A 26,878-nucleotide genomic window follows, 5' to 3' on the forward strand; every position below is an offset into this window, starting at 1 on the left:
TGCAGCTGTCTGAACCCAGCCTTGGTCCCTTAGGGATCGGGGGCACCCACCAAAGTGGGAAGCAGGAGGAGGGTGAGGCAGGGGCCTAGTTGACAGGCCCACCTTCCCGGCAGAGGCAGCGCCTAGGGGCAGCCTGCCCATAACCGCTCACGGGGCCAGAGCCACGGCTGCGTCAACAGCGTGCTACAGAAAGAGAGCGAACTTCGCACTCAGAGTGAAAACCAAAGTCCTCACAAAGGCCTACAGTGCCTGGCCCCTGTCACCTCTCTGCCCGCATTTCCTTTCCTCTCCCCTCACTCATTGCTCCAGCCTCACTGGCTTCCCTGACACTCCTCCAACATACCAGGCACATTCCCACCCCAGGGCCTTTGCACAGGCGGCGCCCTCTGCTTGGGGCGTGCCTCCCCAAGATGTCCAACTCTTTACTCAAATGCCACCTTCTCAGAAAGACCTATTTAAAATTCCAACCACCCTCAATCTCTCTCTTCCTCACTTCATTTTTCTCCTAAGCACTTACCATCTTTTACCACCTTATAGATTATAACTGCTACCGTCTGTCTCCCCTACGAGAGCATAAACTCCCTGAGGGAGGAGGCCTTATCTGCTTCACTGATGTATCTTGGTGCCTGGGACATCATAAGTGCTCAATAAATACGGACTGACTGAGCGAATGAACACATGAATGCATGCAAGCAAACACAGCCTCACAACGAGGCCCTCGCCAGCCGCCAGTGGCCGCTGAGTCCCTTCCAAGGGGTCACTCGGGAGCTGTCTGTACTCGCAGGGCCCAGCAGGGACGGGCGGGCCTACCTTGTAGTACTTGCCGTAGATGTCAGACACCGTCATGATGATGGGGAAGCCCATGAAGGTGAGCAGGGAGAGCTGCCACGACAGGCTGAACATGAAGACCACCACACCCGTGACCTTGACCGCGTTTCGCAAGAAGATGTTGATATTCTGGGAGACCAGGTCGCTGACCATGGTGGTGTCCGAGGTGAGGCGGGAGATGAGGTCCCCTGGAACACAGGCAGCTCAGCTCCCACTGCGGCCGCGGGGCCACGGCGGGTGGGGGCAGCGCACACTGAGGGGCAGCAGGAGCTCAGAACTCCCCCACCTTCTATGGGAGGTGGCGAGGGGAGACCAGATCTCCCGTGAGGGCTGCTCGGAGCCCAGCCCTCATCACCAGCCTCTTGTGACATTCCACCCATAGCCCAGACGAGGCGGCTGGGACTCAGAAAGGGGAAGAAGATGTGCGCTCAGCACCCCCAGCTTGTCCATGACGGAGCCGGAACCAAACCCGGCAGCGGGGGTAACTCCCCCCTTCCCTCCTTCCCTACGGAAATAACAGTGTGGGCTGGGGGAGGAGGAAGGAGCCGAGCCCCTTTCCTCACTGGCTGGATACTGGGCCGGCGCTTCATAGCCCCCTGGGGTGGCCACTACTGTCGTCCCGTTTTAGAATGAGAAAACAGGCTCCACGAGCTGAAGTGAGTGGGCAGTGGGACCAGGGCGTGGACCTGGCAGGTTTGTCTCAGAGCCTGGGATCTTGGCTGGATATTACTGGTACGGCCTTCCCAGCTCTGCCCTGCACCCCACCCTGCTCCCCCCGTAGGAGCTGGGCCCCTCAGACCACAGGCTTGGGTAGTTCTGGCCTTTGTGGTTCTAGAGGGCAGTGGGAAGCGAGGCCTTGGCTCCTGCAGCGACCTTGGGTGGCCTGGCGAGGGTCCTACAGTGGCCACAGCTCACACCAAAACCTCAGCCAGCAGGCCAGCTCCCCAGGGCTCAGGCCAGCCCCGAGGCCCAAGCCAGCCTCCTGGGGTAATTGCAGCCAGCGGGGCTGAGACCATGGATGTGCCCAATTATTTCCTCAACTCGAGGCAAACCCACCCTGGCTGGGCCGAGCCCCAGGCACCCAAGGCCCCAAGAGGACCAACCTGTGCGATTCTCATCAAAGAAGCTCGTCTCCTGAGATACCAGTGAGCGGAAGAGACGGTTTCGAAGGCGGATGTTCAGTCTGGCAAATATGAGGGTAAAAATGCCGCCCCGAATACCTGCGGCAAACGAGCTAATTGCAGATAAGAGATGTTATATATAGCACGACGTCCTTCCGACAACCAACAACCTCACCCGGCTGCCCCCTCCCACTGCTGGCAGACGTGCACCATTCGCAGGGCGGAGACAGGGCAGGACCCCAGCCTCGAGCCCACTGTCCAGGGCTCGTTCCCCAGCTGGAACCCCCAAGGGGACAACAAAGAGGGGGCTGTGTTTCCTGGGGCTGAGAGCCCCAATTCTGCCAGCCAGACCCCTCTCCCTTCCGGAACAGCACAGACAAGGCTGGTCCTTGTTCCCCACTTGGAAAATAACCAGGGAGGGTGAGAGGGGGACCCTGGAGGACAGAAGCCACTTTTAGGGACAAGAGGGAATGGCTCTAGGCTTGGCTCAACCAAATGGACATCGGTCCCGAGCCCTTCGGGTGCTGGTGACCACGGTGACAGCTGAGGGACTGGCCCACCAGGGGCATTTCTTGGGTATCCCTGGCCCATTTTCCCCTTAGGAGCTGGCCCCGGCCTCCCTCCCTTGCTGCAGGCTTGGGGGGCAGGGTTTGGGGTCGAGAGCCGGCTACCTGCCAATGGCCAGCAGACACATGACAATGACGGCCGTGGTGAACTGCTCCATGCTCTTCTGGATGACAATGCCATCGATGGCCCGGCCAGTATAGTAGGGGAGGAAGGTCTCTCCTGCCGGGAGATGGGGTGTGCTCAGGGGGCATTTGCAGCCAGGGGCGCCCGTTCCCTTCCTGCAGGGCCCCAGGAAGCCCACGGCCACACTGCCTGCTCTGCTCACCCCATCGGAGGGTAGGGAGTTCTTTGTTGGCAAATTCCTCTTCTCACCATGTCGGGAGGGGGGGTAGGGGCCCTGTACTGCTTAATGCCGCCCACTTTTCAGAGAAGAGGGGCAAGGTGTCTACAATCTGTGTAGGCTGGCTCAGTACAAATAAGGCTACTAGACATCGATCAGCCCAGGGGGTATCTCATTCCCTCCGCGCACTCGGAAGCGGGTCCTGTCATCACCCCATTTTACAGATAACAAAGTGAAGCGGAAAGATGAGATGACAGCACTAGCCCAGGCTGACTCACACCGAAGTTTACATTCTTCCCATTGGTAGAGGGTTCAGAATTCACATTCTGGAACCTCAGAAGTTGTTGATAACTTGGTTCCGAGAAATGCCAGAAATTGCCACCCCGCCCCTCTTGGTGGGGCATGTTACAGTTTGCTGGATTATATCCTACCCATTTGTCTTATTGTATCTTCACAACAATCCTGGACAGGGGTGAGGAGAGGGGACCCTCACCCCCATTTCACAGGGGTGGAATGGGAGGCTCAGAGAGGCTGAGCAACTTGCAAGGGGTCACACAGCAATTAAGATGAAGGGCCAGGACTCAAATCTGAACCGGCTTCCACTTTGGGGGCTCTTTCCTTGTCCCTTCCCTCCCGATAATCTGGAATGCCCACTCTCATCTTATGGCCATGACGGACATAGAATGGAGTGTGGTCAGACCAGACTGTGTCCCATTTTCACTGCAGCTCTTTCCACAGGCCACAGCCTGGCTTGGGGTTGGGCATACAGTAGGCGCTGAATAAAGGCCCCTGAATGAACCTGGGCTTCTCTACAGGATGGCTCAGGTAGAACAGTGAGGCCTTCCGTGGGGTTCTGGCGCCCTCTGCTGGCCTTGGCACAGAGACCACAATGTCTAGAGGGCCTGGGTCCCCACGGTTCATGGCCAGACGGAGTCTCCAACTACCACTGTGGAGTTCCATCGGAGAGGCAGCTCTGCCTCAGTTTACCCACAAGGGAGAGAAGGGCATCAGAGAGCTCCAGCAGCATTTTGACCCCAGCAAGCACCAATGATAGTAACCACAAGAGACATTTACTGAGCCCTTCCTGGGTGCTAAGCACGTATGCACCCCTCGTCGAATCTATACGAGAACCACATGAAACTCTCCAATGCATCAGCAAATCCTGCGGCTCCGCCTTTGCGGATTCTGCAAAAAAATATTTGCAGAATCCAACCACAGTCACTGCCTCTGCTGCCCCACCCAGGTCCAAGCTGTGGATCTTACATGCACGACCTCAAGTCACAACTCCTGGTTCTGCTCCCACCCTTGTCCACCCATCAGCCTCTTCACTCAGTCAACAGTGGGAGCCTGTGAAACTGAAAACATATCTTCTTGTCCCTCGGCTCTAAACAGTCCAATGGCTCCCATCTCGTTCAGGGTAACAGTCGACATCCTTACAGTGGCCAGAGGCGCCCTGCACGGTCGGGCCGCTGTGACTGACCTGTCTTCATCTTCCACTCCCCCCCACACACACTCTGCTCCAGCTGTGCTGGCCTCTGCTTTTCCTTTAACAACCAGGCAACTTCCTGCCTCAGGACCTTTGCACGGGCTGTTCTCTCTGCCTGGAATACTGTCAGCCCAGATACCTGTTCCCTTATCTCTAACGCCTCTCAATAACCCTACAGGTAAGGTATTATTATTTCCATTTACAGATGAGGAAACTGAGGCTCAGAGAGGTTAAGTCACTTGCCCAAGTTTAGGCAGTTGGGTCGCCATGAAATCCATATTATAGATCTCGGAGGAAGGTCCAAGATGGCGGAATAGGTAAACGCTATGCCTGCCACCTCCCATAATCAAATTAAAATTACAACTAAATTACAGAACAATCAACCTTGAGAATCATCTGAAGATGAGCTGAAGAGAGCCCCCCTATAAGTAAGGATTTAAAGAAGAGGCCACGTTGAAACTCCCCTTTAAAAAAAAAGAAAAAGAATCCCCATTTCATAGGAAATACTCAACATTAACACTAACCTTTTTTCCCAATGGGTGGTTTTTCTTTTAGACTATGAGCTGTCAGAAAAAGCTGGGTCCTCCTGGATGTTTGTTGATTGAAAAATGATTATGAATAATCACAGCCACTAACATATAAAGTACTCAGTCTTGCCAGGCACCCTGTTGCATTGTATCGAATTCTCACAATAACCTGATGACACCCCCATTTCAGGATGAGAAACTGGAGCTTGGCAGGTACACTCACCTGGAGTTACCCGTCAAGTCGGGGACCTGACCTCAGGTTAGAGTCGCCCTCTCCTCAGTCTTGCAGGTGGTAAAATCTGCTCAGTTGTATTTTAGGACACCTGCTGACAACGGCCTGGCAGGCGGAAGAAATGAGGTCGTAGGGTGACATCTGCCCACACAGGCAGGCTGGTCATTTGTTCGTTCATTCAGTGGGCTTCCTCTGTGCCAGGGATCAGGGGACCCAGGGTGAGTCAGACCTGGCCCTGTCCCCCGAGGGGCTCAGAGCCTGGTAGGGGAGGCGAGAGAGTGAATGCATGATTTCCATGTCACCAAGCTATAACTGAGGTGCAGACAAAGGGCCACAGTCAGTAAAATCTGTGAGGGCTTCCCCAAGGAGGGGACATTTGGGCCTTGAGGCCTGAGTAGGCGACAGATCTGGAAAAACGGAAAGGGTCGTCCCAGGACCCACAGCTGCTAAGATCCATCGGGAGCTTTTTAATGTACCAGGAGCTGTCCAAGGTGTCTCTCACATTAACTCACTGACCCGCACAACTCCCAATGTGACGGGTACTGTTACTGTCCCATTTTCCAGGCGAGGAGTCTGAGACAGAGAGGTTAAGGAACTGGTCTAAAAATCACACAGCAGTTAAGGGGCCGGGACCGAGAGGGGGCCAAAGAGAGGAAAGGGGTGCAGCATCAAGGCCAGATCTGGGGTGGGTGCGTCTTCGTTGAGACCACTCCAGCTGTGTGGCCACTCCCAGACTCTGTCCCTATGAGATAAATGTGTAACAACTCCTAACGGCCGACATTTCTGAGCACTTACCATGCTGTGCCAAGTTCTGGGCTTAGCCTTCTCCTGTTTTTATTCAAGCTTTTTACAACATCGTGATATAAGGACACTGACAATCCCCGCTGCATAGAGGAAGGAAGTGCGGCTCTGAAATGCTCGAGAACTTGCCCACGATCACACAGCTAGAACTGGGTCTGTACCCAGGCCTCGTCGCCCCCAGAACCCATTGAGTTTCCACCCTGCACTGTCGCCTTCCCACCCACGTTGAGGGAGTGGTGCTTTCGAACTGTGTAGAACCAGACCCACAGTAACCGATACATTTTACATCACCAAGGGGGACACATACACACATAACTAAAATAAAAGATTCATGGAACAATACTTAATCTTACCACAGACCCCATACTACTCTGAGGTCTCTTTTCTATTCTCTTCATTACAAAAAAATGCTTTGACTCAGAGATCCCACTTCCAGGAATTTATCCTACAGATATACCCACGTTTATAAGAAATGTGTATGAATAAGGTTATTTATCATAAGAGAAAAAGACTCAAAACAACCCAAGAGTCTAACATCTAAATAATTGAGGGTATAACCACACCATGGGATATTATGCAGCCAAATAAAACATTCCAGAATATATTGTTAAGTAAAAAAAAAAGCAAGACACAAAATAGAACATAAGCGATGGGGCAAGTGGCGTGTTCTTATTTGCTTGCAGCTGCATAAGGAAACACTGGAAGCATATAGAAGAAACGAATAAAAGTGGTTTCGCCCACTTGGAAGTTTCCGGAACCTTTTCCTATAGTTAGCCCTGGGAGATCAGGGTCGTCAGGGGCAGAGCTAGGAGGGAAACTCTCAGGGAAGACCATGCAGTAAAAGTAACACTTTTCGTACCAACTGAATGTATGAACCATGTAAGTAAATGTTAAAATGTGAGAGGAAAGAAGAGGTGGCTATGCCCCCTACGTTGATTTCCGGGGTGCCTGCTGGGCTCCGTGGGTGCTCACTTACCCAGAGCTGCCACGATGAGGAAGAAGGAGGCTGCCACGAGGAAGACGATGTCAGGCTTGGTGTAGGACAGCAGCTTCTGCAGTGTGGCCCCGGACGCCTGCTCTGGCGGGTGCTGGTCCACCCCAGCGAAGCCCTCGGCCTCGGCCTCGGCACCTGCCCCCGGCTCCAGGGCCTTGGCATTCGGCCGCACTGTGGACAGCAACCACCAGAGCAGGAAGGAGGCAGTGAGGGAGATGTAGGTCCACACGAAGAGGGCCCAGAACCACGGGTCCCGGACCGGCTTGCGGACCTCGGAGAAGAGCAGCAGCTTCACCATGGTGTAGATGCCCGCGAAGAGGCAGACGAGGGCGATGACCGTCCGCGAGGCCCGCAGCCGCCGGGGCCCCAAGGCGCTGTTCTTGGCCACACCGATGGTGGCCCCCAGCAGCAGGCAGCTGCGGTACAGGCAGGCTGCCCAGAGGTCCAGCACCGAGTCAAAGATGTTGAAATGGCGGATGTCCTCCAGCAGGCTGCGGTCCAGGTGGCTGAAGACGTAGATGGTGGTGGTCATGCCGACGTCCACGCTCATGAAGGCCAGGGTCACCACCACTGCCTTCCACAGCTGCATCCTGGCGGCTGGCGGTGGGCAGGTGCCGAGGGGCAGGCTCTAGCTCACGGGGACAAGGCCATTCATTGTCTGCAGGGTGAGGCCAGACCTGTCAAGGCAACAGGGTGAGGGATTAGGTTTGCCACCTGTTGGCTGTGTCATGAATTTGGGAGCAGTGCTTCTCCAGGGCAGAAGTGGGGCTGGGCTGCGCTGTGCCCGAGTGCTGCCTCTTGAGTTGAGTCTGTCCCTTTCTCTCCTGGGGTCTTTATTGCCCCATCTGCAAAATGGGCAAAGCTCCGGAGTCCCCAAGTGGAGCGGTGAGGCATGGACAAACAGGAGGGGTGACTCCGAGTAGTGACTGGGAAGGGGGGCCAGCCCAAGACACCCTGTCTCCCATAACTCTGGTGCCCACACCAAGGCAACAGACCTCATGTTTGGGAGTGACAGAAACCCCACACAACTCCATGAGGCCGGTGTTTCCATATTCCCATTTACAGCGGGGAAACTGAGACACAGAGAGACAAAAGCATGTGCCCCATATCACTCTGCCAACAAAGGCCCAAGCCAAGACTTGAGCCAGTATGTGAAGGCTCCCAGAACCTGACTCACCTCCTGTACCGCCTGCACACAGCAGGTACCAGTAACTACAAGCAAGCAGTCGTGTGACACAGCCCTTCCTATGAGCCCAGCCCTTTACATACACCATGTACTTTGCCTGTGTTCACTTAATCCTCCCAACAACTTCGCGAGATTCACACTATCATTATCCCCATTTAGCAGATGGAGAAACTGAGGCCCAGAGAAATTAATAACTTGCCCAAGATCACCCAGCTGGTGAGTAGCAGAGCTGGGATTTGAACCCAAAACTGTCTGGCTCCAGAATCTGGGCTCTAAACTGCTAAACTAAAATTCTTGTCAATATAACAAGTGCTAACAGAGAGTGTTCATCTAAGGAAAATAGAGTCTATACCAGAGGACACTTATTGAAGTGAACGTGTGCCTGGCACTATTCTAAGTGATTTACAGGCATTAATCCTCACAAGAATTCTATCAGGTAGGTTCTATTATTAGCCCCATTTACAGTGGAGAAAATCGAGGCACAGAGACAGAAACCCCACAGAGAGGTTAAGTGACTTGCTCTAGGTCACACAGCTAAGAAGGGGCACAGTTGGATGTGAACCCAGGCCGTAGAGTTCCAAAGTCTGTGCTCTCAACTCCAAAGCCCTAATCCTTCAAACAGCCTATCCATGGGGTTGGCAAGACCCCTTATGATGCTCAGGAGGGGTCTGAGATGCGGAAAGGAAGGACCCAGGGGCATGATGGTCCCCAAGCCTTGGCCCTGCCTTCACCCCAGCACTTCCAGGCAGATTCAAGTCTGTCCCAGAGAAGAAGGTTGCCTTGTCAGCATTTCCCCTCCAAGAGAAGCCAGGGTTGAGTGGACCAAGGGCAGGGGAGGGACCGGGGGTGGGGATGGGGGCAGGAGACAGACACCCCCTGCCCAGGCCCCTTGCTCCACCCCCGCCCCGCTGGGCTGCCAGTGCCGGCTCCTGCCTGCTGCAATGCAGAGGCCTTGGGGAGCCAGTGAGTGGGTGAGCGTGAGTCGGAGCCCAGAGAAGGATGCTCTTGGCCAGGTGCCCCACCACGCCTCCTGGGCAGGCCAATGCCAGCTGCCCAAGCCCTGCCAGTCACTTCCGCTGCTGTGCCCCTCTCGGTGGGCACAGGGAATCCCTCAGCCCCCAGAAAGGAGCTGGAGTTCAGAAGTAGGACAGGAGGCCGATCTGCCAGCAACCAGCCCAGAAGCTTGGCTGGCTCTCCCTGCACCTACTCCGAGTCACTGGCGGAGGAACGGGGGTCCTTCCTGACACCCTTCCACTTTGGGTAATGTCAAGCCCACTGGACAGCCACCCGCTTGGGAGCCCCAGTTGTTTATCTTCACTGGAATAAACAAAATTTTGCACTCTAGCATCAGACTACCTGAACCACGTTTTACAGGCGGGGAAACTGAGGCCCAGAGAGAGAAGCGATGCCGCTTGTCTAGGGTCACCCAGCAACTGGAGGCAGAGAAACAGCACCAGGGTGCCCAGCTCCCAAGAGCTGAGTCTTCTACTCCAGGCTCTGATGGAGCAGAACCAACTCAGGTCGGGTTACAGCTCTAGGTGGGGACAGGCTACTCTCTTATTGTTAAAGTTACTGAGCAGGAGGGTGAAGGGGACAAGCCCATCGGGCTCCTCGGAGGCATGTCCCTGCTTTCCTTCTGCCTGACATGGAGGACATCGCTGGGATCAGCGAGGTGAAGGTGGAGGGCAAATTGTGGGCACGCGGATGACGTGTGTGGCCTGAGGGACAAGGTGGCAGCCAGAGGCCAGCATAGGCAGTGCCAGGCCTGACACACAGCCCGGGGAGACAGGGGCAACTTGCCCGACCCCACATGATAAGGCATGGTACAGGGTTAGCAAGTGGCCCCATCCCCACGGAGGTCTCGTCAAAGGCTTTTCTTCGCAGAAGAAATGGTGGTTGGGGCATCGCCAGCTGTCAGGTGCACAGAACATAATAAATAATTATTATTACAACAACAACAGCTACCATTTATGGAGTGTTACTAAGTGCTAGACAAGGTGCTAAGAACCCGGCACCACCCTGGGTGGGTGGAGGTCCAAGCAGCTCAGTTCACCCCTAACATGGTGAACTTTTCAACCCAGAGTGGCCATTCATTGCCAGTGGTGGAAAGGCCCATACACTACTTAGCAAACACTGCTGACTGAGGACAGTTCTGTGACATAGTGTCATCGCGGGTCTCCAAAGGCAGGACCAGGGTTGGGTTGGACCCACGTTGTTCCATCCTGACTCCCACCCTTGCGTTCCATCCTGACTCCCACCCTTGCGGAGCCCACCACATCCCATGCTGGGACTTAGGAAAGTTTTTTCAGGTAACTCGTGGCTTTAGGTGAGGTAAACTGGGGAGCTACCCCAGCCTCCCTACAAACTGGGGAGTTACCCCAGCCTTCCTACAAGCCTCCTCTGATCACCTTGCACCTGCCCCATCTGAAGCAGGGGAATGGGCGCCAGCCTTTCTCCAGGGGGTGGGACAGCAGGCAGAGGGCAGGAATCCTGTAAGACCAGCTTAAAGCTGTCTTAACATCAAGCCTGGGCAAGTGGCACCAGGGTGGATGCAAGAGAAGCATCTGTCTGTCCACCAGCTGGGGAGACTGAGGGAAGGGATTTGCCAAGGTGGACAGGCCCAGGAGGCCCCCAGGAATGACCTCTTCAAACAGCCAGGCGCTCAGGTTATGTGGGCAGGCCCCGCTGTGTGGCATGCGGAGCCAGTCTGAGCCTGGGGGGAAGGGCAGCCATTCAGGATCCTTCTCCAAAGGCACCCCTAACCCTTGTCCAAGAGGCAGCGGCGCCTGAGGGGTTAAAAAAAAATGCAACATTTGCCCTGCGGGCGTGGAAAGGATTCTGCAGGGATGGGGGCGGGTGGAGGCTGCGGGCGTGGGGGTACAGGGATGGGGCCAGAAAGGCTCCCAGGAGGCTCCCACCTTCACTGGAGATGCCTACTCCATCCCGGGGACAGGGGGAACAAGAAGCCCTCCAGCGTGCGCCCCGCTTGGCACCCAAGCCTGGGAAGGAACCGGGTCGGGAGTGGAGGGGGCCGCGCTTTTACCTCTTACCTTACCTGACATCAGGTGAGCCGTAGGGAGGGGGCGCAGCGGGCTCGGGTCTTCAGGGCCGCAGGCTCCGTGCCGCTCACTGGAGACACCCGGGCGCTGAGCTAGCTCGGCTCCTGCAGCCGCTTCTCCCCGCCTTCCGCCTCGGCTGCGCTTTGACAAGGTCGGAGCGGCGCTGGCTCCCAAGCCAGCTGACTGGCGGGGCGGGGCCTCTGACGGGGGCGGGGCCTCTCGACTGGGGCGGGGCCTCCTGGGGGCGTGACCAGACCTAGCCGCTACCCACCTGCAACCAGCCCCGTCCCTATCTGCCCAGCCAGGCCCTCCGCGCACAGAAATGGCCTCACCTGCTGGGTCTGCTCTTTAACGGCTGTTTTTCTTTGAAGGATGGGGGCTATGATCCTCATTCATTCACTCAACAAATATTTATCCAGCACCTACTATGTGGCGTGCACCATTCTAGGCGTTTGAGATATGACAGTGAACAAAACAAGGTACCAGGCCTTCTGGAACTGACATTTTAGTGAGGGAGTCAGGCAATACACATAACAAATAAGTAAACTGTATGTGTTGTGAGGGAATACATTTTATGGAGAAACACAGGCAGCAATATGTACTGAGTGATTGCTAGGTGCTAGGTGCTGGGTGTTCAGAATACAGCCACGTGTGCAAAAAAACCCAGAAAACTCCCATCTTTTTGAAGTGGGGGAGACAGAAAATCAACGAGTAAATACATAGGATAATATCTGGGAGAGGTAAGCGTTGTAAAGGAAATAAAACTGGGTGAGGCAGTGTAAAGTGCCCTGGGGCTACTTAACTGGGAAGGGCTCTCTGAGAAAGGTGAAGGGTGCAAGGTGAGGAGGAATAAGCCACAGGGCGGTCTGTGGGAAGAGCATTCGAGGCAAAGGGAACTGCAAGTTGAAAGGCTCTGAAGTGTGAACTCGCCTGGCCGTTGGAGGAACAAGACGGGATCAGTGTGGCCTGAACCAAGAGCTGGGGAGAGTGGGTCACAGCCCAGAGGGGCAGCAGAGTGGGGCCCGAGATGTCCACATCCTTCTGTCCTTCAGTCAGAGGTTTCAAACACCCTCTGATTTTAAAACAGCCTTCTTCAAGGGGAATTTGGCAAAATTCAGAATTTAAAATGTACTTTTTTTTTTGATCCAGTAAGATTTTCTTCTATAGCTAGACAGGTAGAGGGGAGCAAAGATACTAGTTTGCAGATAGTTACTGTAGTTGCAAAAGTCTGGAAATCACCAAATACCCTTCCATAAGGAACTGACCAAATAATTACAGAGCATCGCTCAACAGAATTCCCTGTAGCAGGGGAAAAGAGATTTATGTACCTATCTATACACAAAGTTACGTAAAGGTATGGAATGACCTCTTCAAACATATTGAGTAAAAACAAGGGACAGAATAAAGTATGTTACTGTTTGTGCAAAAACAAAAGCCAATGCATGGTTGTACCTGAAGAGCATATTGTCGTGTCCAGCACAACACGGGCAGTGAGGGTGCGAGACGGGGCGGCTTTGGGATAAGTTTTAAGAAAGAAACATACAGAGACTTAATGCAGTTAAATCTCAGAAGGCCAGGGGGCTCACAGTTCTGAAAGACTGGAGCCCCGAATAAAGCCGACTGGAGGTTTTTATTGATAAGTATACAAAAGAGTAGCAGTGTTTTTGGCATGGTCTGTGAGACTCACTTATCACGTTATAGAAACAACCCAAACCAATTATGTTGATCTTCAAACAGCCGAAGCAGAAAGTCCTTGAGGTGAGGTATGCAACTTTTTAAGGGACATATATCACATGTTGAAATTATTTCACAGAGCTGAGCAGAGAGAGCTTAATTTTATCACTCTCAAGACTTTTCTCCCAATTAGGTGAGAGGGAAAAGTCAGAGCCAGCAGCGGTTTTTCCCAGGCAGGGGGAAGGAGAGACAAGGCCCCTTCCCAAATCTTTTTAAGGCAGCTCATCGGGGGTCTCCATGTGGTTCTGCCTGGCTTGAGTTGTCCCCCACCCGTGGGGAATCTTACTCGTCATTGGCTGCAAACCCTCTTTTAGAGACTAAATAGAGAGAAATATACAGTCCCAGAGATGCACAGTCTCACAGACTATTCTTTCCTTAAGGAAAGACACGGTGGGGGGGGGGGCAGTCTGCTAGGCTGTTGTGTGACAACAGCATATCTTGGATCGATTATCCAAAAGTTAGAGTGACTCAGAGCTGGGTTCAAATCCAGCCTCTGTCATTTTTTTCTGTGTGAGAATAGCTAACACAATAGTGAAGGAGAGAAACAAAGTCAGAGGACTGACACTGCCTGACTTCAAGATTTACTGTAAAACTACAGTGTGATGCTGACCAAAGAAGAGACAGATCAATGGAACAGAATAGAGAGCCCAGAAATAGATCCATATAAATATAGTCAACTGATCTTTACAAAGGAGCAAAGACAGTCTTTTCATCAAATGGTGCTGGAAAAACAACATCCACATGCAAAAAGAAGAAGAAGGAGGAAAAGGAGAAGAAAAAGCAGCAGCTACACACAGACCTTACACCTTTCCCAAAAATTAACTCAAAATGGATCATAGAGTTAAAAGTAAAACGCAAACTATAAAACTCCTAGAAAATAACATCGGGGAAAAAAAATCTAGATTTTCTTGAGTATGTTGATGAGTTTTCAGATACAACACCAAAGGCATGATCCATAAAAGAAACAATTGATAAGCAGGACTTCATCAAAATTGAAAACTTTCTGCTCTGTGAAAGATACTGCCAAGAGAATGAGAAAACAAGCCACAAACTGGGAAAAAAATATTTGCAAAAGATATATCTGAAAAAGGACTGTTAATCCAAAATATACATGGAACTCTTAAAACTCAACAAGAAAACAAATAACTTGATTTAAAGAGGCAAAAGACCTGGACTTCCACCTCAACAAAGAAAATCTACAAATGGCAAATAAACATATGAAAAGATGCTCAATGTCTTATGCCATTAGGGAATTGCGAATTAAAATGACAAGATACCAGTACATACCTAACAGAACGGCCAAATCCAAAACACCAACACAGCCAAATGCTGGCGACCACGTGGAGCAACAGGAACTCTCATTCATCGCTGGGGGATGCAAAATGATAGTTACTTTGGAATACAGTTTGGTGGCATCTGAATGAAACTAAACATCCTCTTACCATATAATCCAGCAATCACGCTCTTTGGTATTTACCTAAATGAGTTGAAAACTTATGTCCACAGAAAATGCAATATTATTCAGTGTTGAAAGGAAACGAGTATCAAGCCATGAAAAGAAACGAGTATCAAGCCATGAAAAGACATGGAGGAACCTAAAATGCTTTTAACCAAGTGCAAGAAGCCAGCCTGAAATGGCTACATACTATGGAGACATAGGCATAAAAAGATCAGTGGTTACAAGGGGTTAGGGAGGAGGGGGGAAGAATAGACAGATCACAGAGGATTTTTAGGGAGTGAAACTATTCTGTATGCTACTGCAGTGGTGGTTACATGTCATTGTACATTGTCAAAGACCCCAGGATGGACAGCACCAAAAGTGAACCCTAAACTATGGTGAACTATAGACTTTGGGTGATAACAAAGTGTCCATGTGATTTCACTGATTGTTACAAATGTCTCACTCTGATACTGGGATGTTGTCAGTGGGGGAGGCTCTGTGTGTGTGGGGGGGGGCAGGGAGTGTATGGGACATCTCTGCACTTTCAGCTCAATTTTCCTGTGAACATAAAACTGCTCTAAGAAATGAGGTATACTAAAAATTGGTTAAAATGGTAAATTTTATATTACGTATATTTTACTGCTATAAAAAATAAGAGAGCAGAATGCTCATAGCAGCTTCATTCATGACATCTCCAAACCGGAAACAATGCAAACGCCATCAACTGCGGAATGGCTGGAATGGTCCCCCAGTGGAAGACTATGCAGCCAGGAAAAAGAACCACCTGCTGCTACACACACCACAGATAAATCTCAACAACATAGTGTTCACTGCTGCGTGAAAGAGATACAAAGTAGTACACAAAGTAGTAATACTATGTGATTTTATTTGTATCAAAGTCAAGAACAGGCAAGAGGGGTCTTTGCTTTTAGGACCCTTGGGAGATGCGTAGTGACCGAGAGGCTGGAATGCTCTGTTTTGGATCTGGGTGCTGGTTACATGGGTGTCTAGTTTGTGAAAATTCACCAAGCTGTACACTTATGATTTGTACCCTTTTGGTATGGGTGTTCCACGTTAATTCAAAGGAATGTGATATATACACATACATGAGTATACACATACATACACACACACACACACACACACACACACACAGACACACACACACACACACTCGGTTCTCTGGAACCAGACAGAAGAATGGGTGCTTTAATTCTCACTAGGTTTATGACCCTGGACAGGCCCCTGAACTTTACGGGAGCCTCAGTTTCCTCATCTGTAAAATAGAGATAATGGAAATACCTCATGAAACCAACAAAAATACGTCACTTCTGGCTGGCAGTCACATTGATTTGTGCTTACTATTAATATTCTTCTCGCTGCTGTTCTCTTTGGTGACTGAGCCCAAGCTGGGCAGGGTGGCAGCGGGGACACTGTCTCCAAGGAGGCGGGGGGGGGCATGGGGAAGGCCAGTCTAGGTTGACAAGCAGAACATGCTCATCTTGCAAACTGCTGTAACGGGAGAAACCTGAGCGGGTGAGCTGGGCAGAGGCTACACGAGCGATGCCTGCACAGTGGCAGGCTGGGGAGCCGGCCGGCCCTGGGCCTCCTGGGGGAGATTGGCAGTTAACGGGGTACTGAACATCGAGCTGGGGAAATAGATCTTTTCCTGGATAGCAGGGCCCTTCACTATCGCTGGGCAATCAAGAGGCCCATGAAACTTGAAACACCTTCTCAGGCCACACAGCTCTGGGCCAGTCTTCTCCTTAAGGAAGCCTGGTAGCTTTTATAAGGCTGGGCCCAGGGTCCCCATGTCCTAGTGACCTTGATTTCATGCCTGAGTCAGGAGGGGGCACCCATGGAGATCTGCCTGTAACTTTATGAACAAGCAAGCAGAGGCAGATTTGGGTTCCACTCCAGACTCCATCGTTTACAAGCTGTGCAACCTTAGGTGGATCATTCAACCTCTCTGACCCTCATTTGTAACATCAGGATAGTTCTTACATCATAGAGTTTGTTGTGAGGACTAAACAGCTTCCCTGGGCACAGAGGGTAGAATCCAAAATGTTAACTGTGGCCTCCCATGCCCAGTGATTTGGCTCTAATACCACCAGGCCCCGTTCCCTATGGCTCACCCTCTCATCTGTGTTGCCCATCGCAGAGCCTCTGCACTTTCAGTTTCCTTGCCTACAACTCTTTCCTGCCAGATCTTGCTGCAGCAGTTAGGGCTCAGCTGAAATGTCACTCTTTGGAGGAACTCCCTGTCATGTCGAAAGAGGACACCTCCAGGCACCTGCCATCCCATCATCCACTTTATCTCATAGCACCTTCAACTGAATAAAAATGACTTGATCATGTAATTGTTTCTTTCCTTGCTCCTGTCTCTCCGCCACTTGACTGAAAGCTTCAGAATGGTAGGTACCTTGTCTGTCACTCAAAACACACTTTCACATGCACACATCACACACTCATAGACACACTCACACACTCATAGACATACACGCTCAGGAGGTCTGACAGCCCTGCCCAGTCAGTGTGAAAAGCAATCAGGCTGTTGGTGTAGGCTTCGCCCAGAGAGCAGGGGCCCACTCCCGGACCCCCAAGGCACTGGGGAGAGGTGGCGAGACTTTGATAGCCGGAGCCGTGGACCCCCATAAATGTGCTGCTGGAGACAGCTGGGGAGGACGTCCTGGCACGGTACCGTGGAATGTGAAGGTCTCTCATCTCCCTTCTGGGCCGTGGGGCCCATTGTGTGGGCCTCCCAGCTCAAGTTGCCATGGAGAAGAAAGGAACAGGGCTGTGCTGCTTACGTGAGTGTGAACAGGTGTGACCATGTGTGGGATGTGACGGTGGGTGAGTACGTGTGTGAGGGTGTGCATGAGTGTGAGTGATACTGGGTGTGCAAATATCTGTGCAACCGTGACTTTATGTGCATGACTGAGGGTGTGTATGTGGAGATGTGTTGATGGCATGTGTGGTTGTATGTAAATGTTAGCATCTAAGTATGTGCTGGAGTACACGTGTGTGCACGAGTGTTGGTGTGTGTCTGTGTAGGACGACTTGCATACATGTAACAAGTACAAACAGAAAAGTCAAATTCCCTCATAGTCTCACCCTCACCACTGAACCCCTGTTGTGAACTGGGAACTCAGAGGTCTGACTACTGGGTTCAAACCCTGTATTTGTCCCTTACTGGAGAGTGACGGGGCGGGGGCAGTTTACTGCACTTCTGAACCTGCTTCCTCTCTATAACATGGTGATGTAACAGTACGTAGCTTAAAGCTGTGCTGTAGGGACGTAAGGAGATAAGGAGGCCAGGTGACAGATGCACAGGTCCAGTAGAGAGGAGGCTTGGTCAACAGCTGTCATTTGTAGTCAGGCACCTGTTTATGTGGAGTAAGGGCTGGAGTCTTGAGACCCCAGAGTCTTCCTCGCATGCTGAGCTATGGAGAGAACTCTAGGGCAGGGGGCAGGTCTAGGGGACACGACTTCCTCCCCTGCTCCACGCCTTACTTTTCCCATCTCAGTAATACGGTTGCCTTCTATGCTTCTGCACCGAGCTCTACAGACCTGGGCCTGCGGGGTGCATGGCGGACCGTGATGAGGTCCCAGAGGCAGGGTTTGTGATAGCTCCCCCAGAGGTTGCGACGCACGCTCTACAAGAGATTCTCATCTCACACTGCGGCTGGCAGAACCCGAACCAACGCATGGAGGTGTGGCCACGGAAGACCACGCCCATTCCCCGCCCACACTCGAATGCATCGGGAGCACCACCGGAAGTCACGTCGGACGGAGAGTTTTCGCGGAGACACTCACGGGGCAATCAGCAAATCCTGAGACCGCGGCGGTGGCAACCGGCGAGTGGAGCAGGGACCTGGGAAAAATGCTATATGCAAGCTCAGGCGCACAGAACTGGATGGTGCATAGCAGTTGGAGGAAACGAGATAGGATCGCAGAGCGCCTTTAACTGTCCTCGTGGGGCTGCCTGGTTCTTCAAAAACTGAGCAGAAAAGGGAGGCGGGGAAAAGTCTTGGGGTTCCGAGCCCCTGACTCTTCATGTCCCGTGAAGGTGTGACTGTCAGTTCACCTATCTATAAAGTGGGGCGATTAATTTCCGCCTCGTGGGTGGGGACACTGCGCGGCGGAACGAGAAGGCCCCACCCCGGCCCCGGAGCGTTTTTCTGGACCGCAGACCGTTTACTGGGGCGGAGTCTCCGTTCTTTTCTGCGCTTGGAAATTGAGAGCGGCCCCTTGGCCGCAGGTTTGTTTTTGTTTGTTCGTTCCTCCCCACACCGCCACAATCCGTTAGAGAGGGGCGTACCCGGAAGTGCTCCTACGGAATCCGCCGGGCCGCGCGCGCCTCTTCACCATGGCGACGGCCCCGCGGCGCTTTTTCCGCTGCGCTTGTTTCTGCTCCGAAAACTTGTACGTGGCGCGCTACGGGCTGCACGTGCGCTTCCGGGGAGAGCAGCAGCTGCGCCAGGACTATGGCCCGGTGAGTGGCCTCGGCGGCTCTGCGGGGCAGTGAGCGGAGCAGTGGTGGGGGAGGGACTTTTGTCCCGGGGTCATTTGCTTTGCCCGTGGCGCGCCCCGCGTGCTTCCATCTGGCAACAAGAATGACTTCACGTCTCGGTGCCTCGGTTTTCTCACCTTAAACGGGGATAACTATCTCCTTAGTGGGGTTGTCGTGAGAAATGAATGAACTAACATATGTAAAGTGCTTAGGACAGGGCCTGGCTCTGCTTAACGCGCTTATCGCATTTCATCCTCAACGATCCTGTGAGGTCGGGGCTCTCATCTCCATTTTAGGAGGGGAAACTGAGGCTGAGATGTTAAGTGACTTGCCCAGGATCACACAGTCGTGCTCACTGATCTGTTTACTCCCAGGTCCTGCGCAGCCGAGGCTGCGTCAGCCCCAAGGACTTTGAGCAGCTGTTAGAAGAGGTAACACTTCCTACCCTCCACTACCCCCTTCACACCCAGCTTAGACCTTCCGTTTCAGATTGGTGTCAGCAGTTTGAGGGCTCTCCCAGCCTCAGACCTGCCAGTCCCCGATCCCTGCGGCGCTCCTTAAATCTTCCTTTGTCCCTTCCTGTCCCCACTCACCGCAGCACCTGGGTCCTGACACCAGAAAAAGAGAAAGAGGAACATGCCAAGTTGTCCACTTCATGCCCTTCTGAGACGAGAAACTTGGGCTCAAAGAGGGGAGTCACTTGCCCAGGGTTTCACAGCAGCTGGGACTGAGGTCCCTCCCAGGGCTGCCAAGCTCCTGGCTATCCCAACCCCGACTGGCACCAGGTTAGGCTGGCACCAGGGCTGCCGGGCTCCCCTTCGTCCCTCACCTGGGGGTGAGTGGTGGGAAGCTTCCCAGGAGAGCCCTCTATAGCCTCTGGAACACAAGATTTGGCTGGGACTCTGTTCCCCTCGCTGAGTGTGCCCAGCTGGCTGAGGTGCATCTAAGTGCTCTCCTCCCAGCCACGCTCAGGCAGGTGCAACCCAGAGTGGGATGGACCCCCTTCTGGAAGGAGTTCCCTTCAGCTCACAGCTTGGCACCTGCAGTCGACCCTGCCCGAGTCAGGACTCTAGGGAGACTTGGCTCCCAGTCTGGGCCTTGCTCTGGCCTTCCTGACCTGTTTCCTCATCTGTACAATGGCTTTGGGGATTTGGGGAGAGGCCCTGTCCTGGTAAGTGGGCCCTGTGCCACCCCAGCTTGAGCAGGAGGTGGAGCGGCGGCAACGGCTGGGGCCGGAGTCAGCTGCCCGGAAGGCCCTCATCGCTAACTCTTACCGCCCGGCGAGGCTGGAAATCTACAACCCGCTGCAGGTACCCGGCAGGGGCAGGTTACTGGGAGGAGGAGGCATCCAGGTGGGGGGCCTGCCTGTCCCACAGCTTGTGTGTTCTGACCCTAGGATGTGGCTCTGGCCCCCGAGTTTCTGGCTGCGGCCGAGTACAGCACATTGCCGGGCGCAGACCTCGAGGGCCTGCTCCAGCGGCTGGAGACAGTGTCAGGTGAGGTCTGGGCTCCGTCACCTGACAGGACTAGAGGGTGGGAGACTGGGGTTCCTCTGCCCATCCTGTCTGCCTCCAAAAGCAAACCATCAGGAGTTATAGAGTACAGGAGCAGGGCATCTGCATTCATTCACTCACTCGCCCAACAGGTAGTTATTTAGTGCCTTGTACCACGCATGAGCCAGCTAGGGGTGACTGAATTGCTTAACGAGGACAACTGAGGCAGGTATAGGCTGGTTAAGGGATCAGCAAGGGATGGTGAACGGCCCCCCAGGCTGGCAATAGTGGGGAGCAGCTCCCGTCCCTAGACCTGAAGGATTGGGCAAGAGTGAAGTTTCTTGAAGCTGCTACGACCTAAAGCTGTGGGAGAGGGGCTGCCAGACAGCTGCCATGGCCCTGAGCAGAGGCACACAGCCACACCCCACTCCAGAATGCTCTTCACCTGCCCTGATGTCCTGCCTGGGTCTCCTGCTGGCTAAACCCTGTTTCCTCATCTGTGAAATGGGAGTGATGATACCACCCATCTTGAAAGTTGTGATGGTCAAGTGAGAGGCAATGCCCCGGGAGGGCTGGGGGCATAGTAAGTGTTTTCTAGTCTTACAATTACTGTTATTCCCGGTCTGGGGCATACTGTGGGGAGACAGATATAAAAGCTGCTCCCCATAGGGAACCTGCACCCTGTTGGGAGCAAAGGGTGGAATGTGGAACGAAACCCCGCTCCTAGCTTCAGGGGAGCCCCGCATTGCCTTCCATTCCCCAACAGTTGAGCTTGTACAGAGGCTGGGTGGGGGCTGGGCCTTGGCTATGAGTTGGCCAAAGGTGCGTGTGGGGGCACGAGCCCTGCACCCTGGGGGCAATGGTGCATCTGCCAAGAAATGTCCCCGTTTCCATTCTGAGCCTGACCTTGCCCCACCAGGTCCCTGCAAGAAAGAGCAGCCTCTCAGCATTCCTGTGTGGAAAACAGAGGCTCCAAGAGATATCTGAGTTGGGGTGCAGACTTTGGTGGCTCGGGGGGGTGGGGAGGGTACAGAGAGAGGCCGAGGCTGGCTCTGTGGTGCTGGCTTGGCTCCATAGCTGGTCTGCTGGGTGTCCTTGAGCTAACCCCTTCCCACCTCTGGGCCTCAGTAGGACTCATGTCTGAGTCTGGAGGCTAGGCCTGTGGGCACCCGTGAGAGGCCCCAGGGATAATGTGGGGGGGTCCGAGAATAGCCCTCCCCTGCTGCACACATGGTACATCATTAGATCCTCACCAACAGCCCCAAGAAGGGAGTGCCTGCATTACCCCCATTGTACAGGTGAGGAAACTGAGACTGGGGGAAAGGAAAAGACATGCCCAAGCTCACACAACTCATGAGGAGACTGAAACCCACACCAGAGCTCCCGGCCGACAAGACTGTCTGTTCCCTGCAGAGGAGCAGCGGATCTATCGACTGCCGGTGTTTACGCCGCCGTTCTGCCAGGCCCTGCTGGAGGAGCTGGAACACTTCGAGCAGTCGGACATGCCCAAGGGGAGACCCAACACCATGAACAACTATGGGGTGCGTGAGGCTCCGCCTGGTGAACCCAGGAGGCAGGGGACCTTGGGTCTGGGGAGACTTACCTGCAGTGCTCCACCGAGCTGTGTGGCCTCTCCGTCTGCAAAATGAGATCACGGAAGGATTGTTAGAAAGTTCAACATGTCCCAGGGTGAGGCCCTATCAGTGTCCCTGCCGACCCCCGGCGGTCCCCCTCCCAGGTGCTGCTACATGAGCTGGGTCTGGATGAGCCGCTGGTGACACCGCTGCGGGAGCGCTTCCTGCAGCCGCTGATGGCCCTGCTGTACCCAGACTGTGGCGGTGGCGGGCTCGACAGCCACCGTGCCTTCGTGGTCAAGTATGCACCAGGCCAGGACCGCGAGCTGGGCTGCCACTTCGACAATGCTGAGCTGACCATCAACGTGGCCCTGGGCAAGACCTTCACAGGGGGCGCCCTATACTTTGGGGGCCTCTTCCAGGTTAGTGTGTGTGAGCCATGGGGCAGGGCCTGGTGCAGCCGGGAGTGCCCAGGCCTGAGTCCAACTGTCTGCAGGCACCTTCAGCCCTGGCCAAGCCCCTGGAGGTGGAGCATGTGGTGGGCCAGGGCATCCTGCACCGGGGTGGCCAGCTGCATGGGGCCCGGCCCCTGGGCACTGGCGAGCGCTGGAATCTCGTCGTCTGGCTCCGGGCCTCTGCTGTGCGCAACCACCTCTGCCCCATGTGCGGCCGCAAGCCTGACCTGGTGGACGATGAGGGCTTTGGCGACGGCTTCACCCGAGAGGAGCCACCCACAGTGGATGTGTGTGTGCTGACTTGAGCCTGCTTGGGACCTGTGTGGGGGCTGGCACGACAGCAGAGGGCTCTGCCACCTTAGGTCGGGTGGGGCAGAAATAAACTCCCTGCAGCCCTTGACACTTCTTGTTTCAAAAGGACAAGCAGGCTTCTGGGTCATTCTTTCAGTAATCTGGCTGGCTTAGGTCAGGTTTATTAGAATCAGAACCTGATGGGGAGTCCTGTGCAAGGGGTTTATCGAGTAATACCCTCAGCAGAAGGGAGTCAGGGAAGCAGGACAGGGCAGGAAAGAGCTGGACCAAGATGTGGGTTTAGATGGCGTTTCAACTCAGGCCAGTCCCACGGGAACTCTGGAGCATGAATCTACCAGTTTGCCTCCAGCATCAGGTATTGGCTTCAGGGTGTGTGTGGGGGTGGGAGTACGAATAACTTCCCAGACAGCATCTCCAGGACAAGTGGCTACCAGTGGCCAAGGGAATCTTCCAGAGAAACGTCCAGGTGTGAGCTGTCAGCAGTGGACATCACAGCCAGGGATGCATGCCTCTGTCTATAAAGGGGACTTGGGTGGGTGACCAGTAGCACCTTGTAGATGGTGTTGAGGGGTTACTGCAGAGGGGTTAGGAGCAGGTACTCGGGAGCAGACTGCCTGGGTTCAATTCTGATTCTGCCACTTCCAGCTCCGTGACTGTGGCTAAGCCACTTGACCCCTTTATGCCTCAGTTTCCTCATCTGGAAAGTACCTGTGTCCTAGAGCTGCTGTGAGACTGAAGTGATACATAAAGTGCTTTATAACAGCCCTCTGAGTTTGCTGCTATTATTACTGAAGAGTTTGCAACTTGGTCCCAAACTTGGGTGAGGAGTGCAGCTGTGCACACTGGGTTGGTTACACATTGGAAAACCTGGGATTTCCATATTGAAATCACGAGTTCTGGCTTCCCTGGGAGGTGGAAATGTCTGGAAACTTAGCAGGCGCCATCCCCACATTGCAGGAATCAGCTGGAGCAGTCTCAGCGGCCCAGTCTAAACAGACCTGTGGTGCAGTCCCTCATGGGACTTCCTCCCTCATTCATTGCCATGATATCTCTGGCCCCTTATGGACTGCTGAGTTTGAGACCTCCGTATTACTGGGTGGGGACGTTGGAAAGACCACGGCTTCTTAGCCCTGGGCCTCAGGGCCTTATGGGCTGGACAGGTCTGCAGACCGCCCAGGGTGGAAAACGGCGCGCAACAGGGTCGCCTTTCCTGGGACGTGAAGGACGCTGCGCGCGCTGGAAGAGCAATCTTGGGAGAGGGCACAACTGGGGCAAAGGGCCTGCGAGCTCTGGGACTGGCACCAGGCTGGAGAGCACGTCCCGGCCAGGAGCTGCGGGCGCAGGCACGGCCTCGCACCGGACTGGAGGCAGAACCTGTATCCCCAGCTTGCCTCTTCCGGAGGTGGGCGCGCCAGGCTGTTTCTTGGGTTGCCCCAGAGACGGAACCAGGGGCTTCAGAACTCAGGGCAGCAGCGCCCCACTTCGCAGCCGGACAGCCTTCCCAAGCCCCGCCCCGCGCCGGAAGTCACCTCGCAGCCGCTTCCTCACGTGAAGGACTAGTGCGGGGCGGGTGCACTGGCCCTGTGGGCGGTTGAGGAGAGAACGGAGTAGCCCGGCGGGACCTTCCTTAAGGCAGCGAGGCCGCAGAGGGCGCGGGGGTAGAGGGTAGGAGCGCACGGGAAGGGATCCAGAACGTACCTGGCAGCTGGGGATCGCGGTGGGTCCTAGGGAGCCGGAGCCGCGTGCGCAGGCGTGGAGCGCCCCAGCGGGGGCGGGTTCTTAAAGGGGCCGCAGCGCACGAGCGGGGAATCGGCGGAAACCCGGGGTCCCCAGGAGTGGGAGTGGGTGAGAATCGTGAGGTTGCGGCGGAGTCCCTCATACCCCTGCCCCGGGGTGGGGATAGGTACTGGGACCCCGAGGACCTTGGACCGCAGCCTGAGGGCCCACCCCGAGAGCCTCAGTGTTAGCGCCTCCCCGTCCCCAGCCCACAACACTATGGCTCACGTCGGCTCTCGCAAGCACTCGAGGAGTCGCAGCCGGTCCCGGGGGCGAGAGTCGGAAAAGAAAAGGAGGAAGAGCAGTAAGGATGCTCCGAGGAGCTGCTCCGCTTCTAGATCCCATGGCCGCAAGGCCAGCGCCACGTCCTCTGGGGCAGAGGGTGAGGACCGGAAAGAATGGGAAAGGGGTGCGGGAACTTGATGGAAGGAACAAACTGCAGGCAGCCGGGCGGGCTTCCTGGGGCCGGCCGGGGGGAATCGCAGTGCGCAGTAGCAGAGCGGTGCAGAGCGCAGGACGTGGGTGTCTGGATGGAAGAACCCAGAATCCAGGGCCGGCCGGCCCACGGAGTGTGGGTCGCTTAATGGGAGCATTTCATGATGCTCTCTGTGCATCTGGGCCTGGGCTGTGGGGTCTGGCCGCCATGCTGCAGGTCAGACAGTAACTACGCGGAGCCCAAAAAGTGCCTCTCCATAGAGTGCTGATCCGTGCCAGGAAGCCTCACCCCTCTGTCGTAGGCTTGAGCTTACACAGGCCAGAGCAGGGGAAGGAAGGTGTCCTTCCCCTCCTGGCCTTCCAGCCGCACCTTCTCCCTGCATCACAGAGAGAAGCAAACACAAGGCCCGGAGGAGACCACGGTCCAGCCCCTCCTCCTCTTCTTCCAGTTCTTCTAGCTCCTCTTCCTCCTCCTCGTCCTCCTCTTCCTCCAGTGATGGCCGGAAGAAGCGGGGGAAGCACAAGGACAAGAAGAGGAAGAAGAAGAAGAAAAGGAAGAGGAAGCTGAAGAAGAAAAGCAAGGACAAGACGAAGGTGCAGCCACCTGAGGCTCTGCCAGGACCCTCGCTGGACCAGTGGCACAGATCAGCTGAGGAGGAAGAGGACGGCCCAGGTAGTGTGCTGCTGGGTGTGCAGGCCCGGGAGGGTCCCCTCGCTGAGGCCTGCCCACCCCCTCCCTGCCATCTCTCCTTCCAGTCCTGACGGACGAGCAGAAGTCCCGCATCCAGGCCATGAAGCCCATGACCAAGGAGGAGTGGGATGCTCGGCAGAGCGTCATCCGCAAGGTGGTGGACCCAGAGACAGGACGGACCAGGTGGGCAGTGCTTGCTGAAGCCCGGCCCCAGCCTTGCACTCAGGAGGGGCGGTGGCTGCTGCTCCAGGAGGGCCAGGGCTGGCGAGAAAAGTAGTCACTTGTCGATGGGACTTCTCAGGTAGTTCCTCCCCATTGCCTAGAGCAAGCAGCTGCAGGGGTGGGAGGGCCACGAGGGTCCTCCAAGAGCCGCTGTTGGCTGACGTGATGGCCGAACCCACCTGGCCACCTTTATCCCTGTCCTGAGGCCTGGCACCCCTCTGCTGGGTGGTTGTGGTTCTCTTGCTCCTGCATTAGAGGCTCAGCCTGTCTCCCTCTCCTCCCCCAGGCTCATTAAAGGAGACGGCGAGGTCTTAGAGGAAATCGTAACCAAGGAGCGACACCGGGAGATCAACAAGGTGGGTATCGCCCCTTTGCCCAGGGCCCACCCTCAGCTCTGTTTCTGATGTGTCCCCTCCTGTATGCTTCTTACCAGCAAGCCACCCGAGGGGATGGCCTGGCCTTCCAGATGCGAGCAGGGCTGCTGCCTTGAGGGCCCCGTTAGCTGAGGTCCGTGGACAGTGTCGGTGGCATGACAGGGTGGGCAGCAGGAAGCCCGATGGGTGCTGCTTGCCTCTTCTGTGTACTGGCCTCTTCTCAGGTGTAGGGGTGGAGGAGGGGTCACTGTCCTAATCAGCTCCCCCATCTCCTGGAAGAACGCACCTTCCCACGTATTAAATGGACTCTGGTTGGAGACTGCCTCTGTTCTGTTGCTTTTTGTGCTGAGGGGAGGGATGGGTGCTCCTGGACCGCCAGGGGACAAACAAGGGGGCAGGAGCTTTGGGGGGGAGCTGGGGGTGCCCTGGTGGTCATGCGCATAGGCCAAATCAGCCACCTTTGTCCCGCTCATCCCCGAATCAGCCCGCCTAGAATGACCCCGACCCCCAGCCCAGCCAAGTCCCAAACCCAGAGACTTGGTTCTTAAACCCGACTCCTTCAGGCTTGGAGGGGGACTGCTGCCCTTCCATGTTTAGTCTGCAGATGACAACAGTGCAGGGTCTTGGTGCTGGGGCCAGGTGGCCCGGGAGAGAATCCTGGCCCGGCTTACTAGCTGTATCCTCTGTAGAGCAGAGACTAGAGCACCCACGTCACTG

General features: G+C 54.7%; 3 protein-coding genes across 9 annotated transcripts in view; 2 read left to right on the top strand and 1 right to left on the bottom strand.

Moving 5' to 3' along the window:
• ABCB9 (ATP binding cassette subfamily B member 9) overlaps nt 1-24,493 on the bottom strand; it is a 38,091-nt gene extending 13,598 nt beyond the window's left edge. Inside the window, exons 1-7 of one of the 5 annotated variants that reach the window (XM_019733896.3) lie at nt 24,362-24,493; nt 21,926-21,960; nt 14,163-14,243; nt 6,879-7,573; nt 2,621-2,735; nt 1,932-2,062; nt 811-1,016 (exon numbers count right to left, since the gene is read on the bottom strand). In XM_019733896.3, the coding sequence (XP_019589455.2) occupies nt 811-1,016; nt 1,932-2,062; nt 2,621-2,735; nt 6,879-7,485 (1,059 nt within the window). In that variant the 5' untranslated portion in view covers nt 7,486-7,573; nt 14,163-14,243; nt 21,926-21,960; nt 24,362-24,493. Of the gene's footprint in view, nt 1-810; nt 1,017-1,931; nt 2,063-2,620; nt 2,736-6,878; nt 7,574-11,132; nt 11,290-14,162; nt 14,244-21,925; nt 21,961-24,361 lie in introns of those variants that run through there. The other 4 variants (XM_074321630.2, XM_019733897.3, XM_019733895.3 and 1 more) reach the window with 4 other exon arrangements.
• On the top strand, nt 18,111-23,428 carry OGFOD2 (2-oxoglutarate and iron dependent oxygenase domain containing 2). 2 transcript variants are annotated; one of them, XM_019733901.3, is made up of 7 exons: nt 18,111-18,811; nt 19,204-19,260; nt 20,026-20,139; nt 20,226-20,325; nt 21,736-21,863; nt 22,061-22,318; nt 22,393-23,428. In XM_019733901.3, the coding sequence occupies exons 1-7, from the start codon at nt 18,686-18,688 to the stop codon at nt 22,654-22,656; spliced, it is 1,047 nt and encodes a 348-aa protein (XP_019589460.2). In that variant the 5' UTR covers nt 18,111-18,685; the 3' UTR covers nt 22,657-23,428. The 2 variants fall into 2 exon arrangements, with proteins under 2 accessions (XP_019589460.2, XP_019589459.2); XM_019733900.3 differs by having other exon boundaries at nt 18,554-18,811; nt 22,061-23,428.
• On the top strand, nt 24,190-26,478 carry ARL6IP4 (ARF like GTPase 6 interacting protein 4). Of its 2 annotated transcripts, none has more exons than XM_019733902.3 (6): nt 24,190-24,328; nt 24,648-24,821; nt 25,263-25,547; nt 25,631-25,748; nt 26,074-26,143; nt 26,221-26,478. In XM_019733902.3, exons 2-6 carry the CDS (start codon nt 24,659-24,661, stop codon nt 26,275-26,277), a joined length of 693 nt encoding a protein of 230 aa, XP_019589461.1. In that variant the 5' UTR covers nt 24,190-24,328; nt 24,648-24,658; the 3' UTR covers nt 26,278-26,478. The 2 variants fall into 2 exon arrangements, with proteins under 2 accessions (XP_019589461.1, XP_088657172.1); XM_088801046.1 differs by having other exon boundaries at nt 24,193-24,328; nt 24,567-24,821.
• The last annotated feature ends 400 nt before the right edge of the window (nt 26,479-26,878 follow it).

The sequence above is a fragment of the Rhinolophus sinicus genome, chromosome 9 (assembly GCF_057876585.1).
Source record: "Rhinolophus sinicus isolate RSI-liver-muscle chromosome 9, RSI-T2T, whole genome shotgun sequence".
In the NCBI taxonomy this organism is placed as follows: Eukaryota; Metazoa; Chordata; class Mammalia; order Chiroptera; family Rhinolophidae; genus Rhinolophus; species Rhinolophus sinicus.

Coding starts and splice junctions, on each gene's coding strand:
- OGFOD2 (XM_019733900.3), top strand. CDS start 18,686: ATGGCGACGGCCCCGCGGCGCTTTTTCCGCTGCGCTTGTTTCTGCTCC. Junction 19,261..20,025: donor TTGAGCAGCTGTTAGAAGAG/GTAACACTTCCT, acceptor GTGCCACCCCAG/CTTGAGCAGGAGGTGGAGCG. Junction 20,140..20,225: donor AAATCTACAACCCGCTGCAG/GTACCCGGCAGG, acceptor TTCTGACCCTAG/GATGTGGCTCTGGCCCCCGA.
- ARL6IP4 (XM_019733902.3), top strand. CDS start 24,659: ATGGCTCACGTCGGCTCTCGCAAGCACTCGAGGAGTCGCAGCCGGTCC. Junction 24,822..25,262: donor CACGTCCTCTGGGGCAGAGG/GTGAGGACCGGA, acceptor CCTGCATCACAG/AGAGAAGCAAACACAAGGCC. Junction 25,548..25,630: donor GGAGGAAGAGGACGGCCCAG/GTAGTGTGCTGC, acceptor CTCTCCTTCCAG/TCCTGACGGACGAGCAGAAG.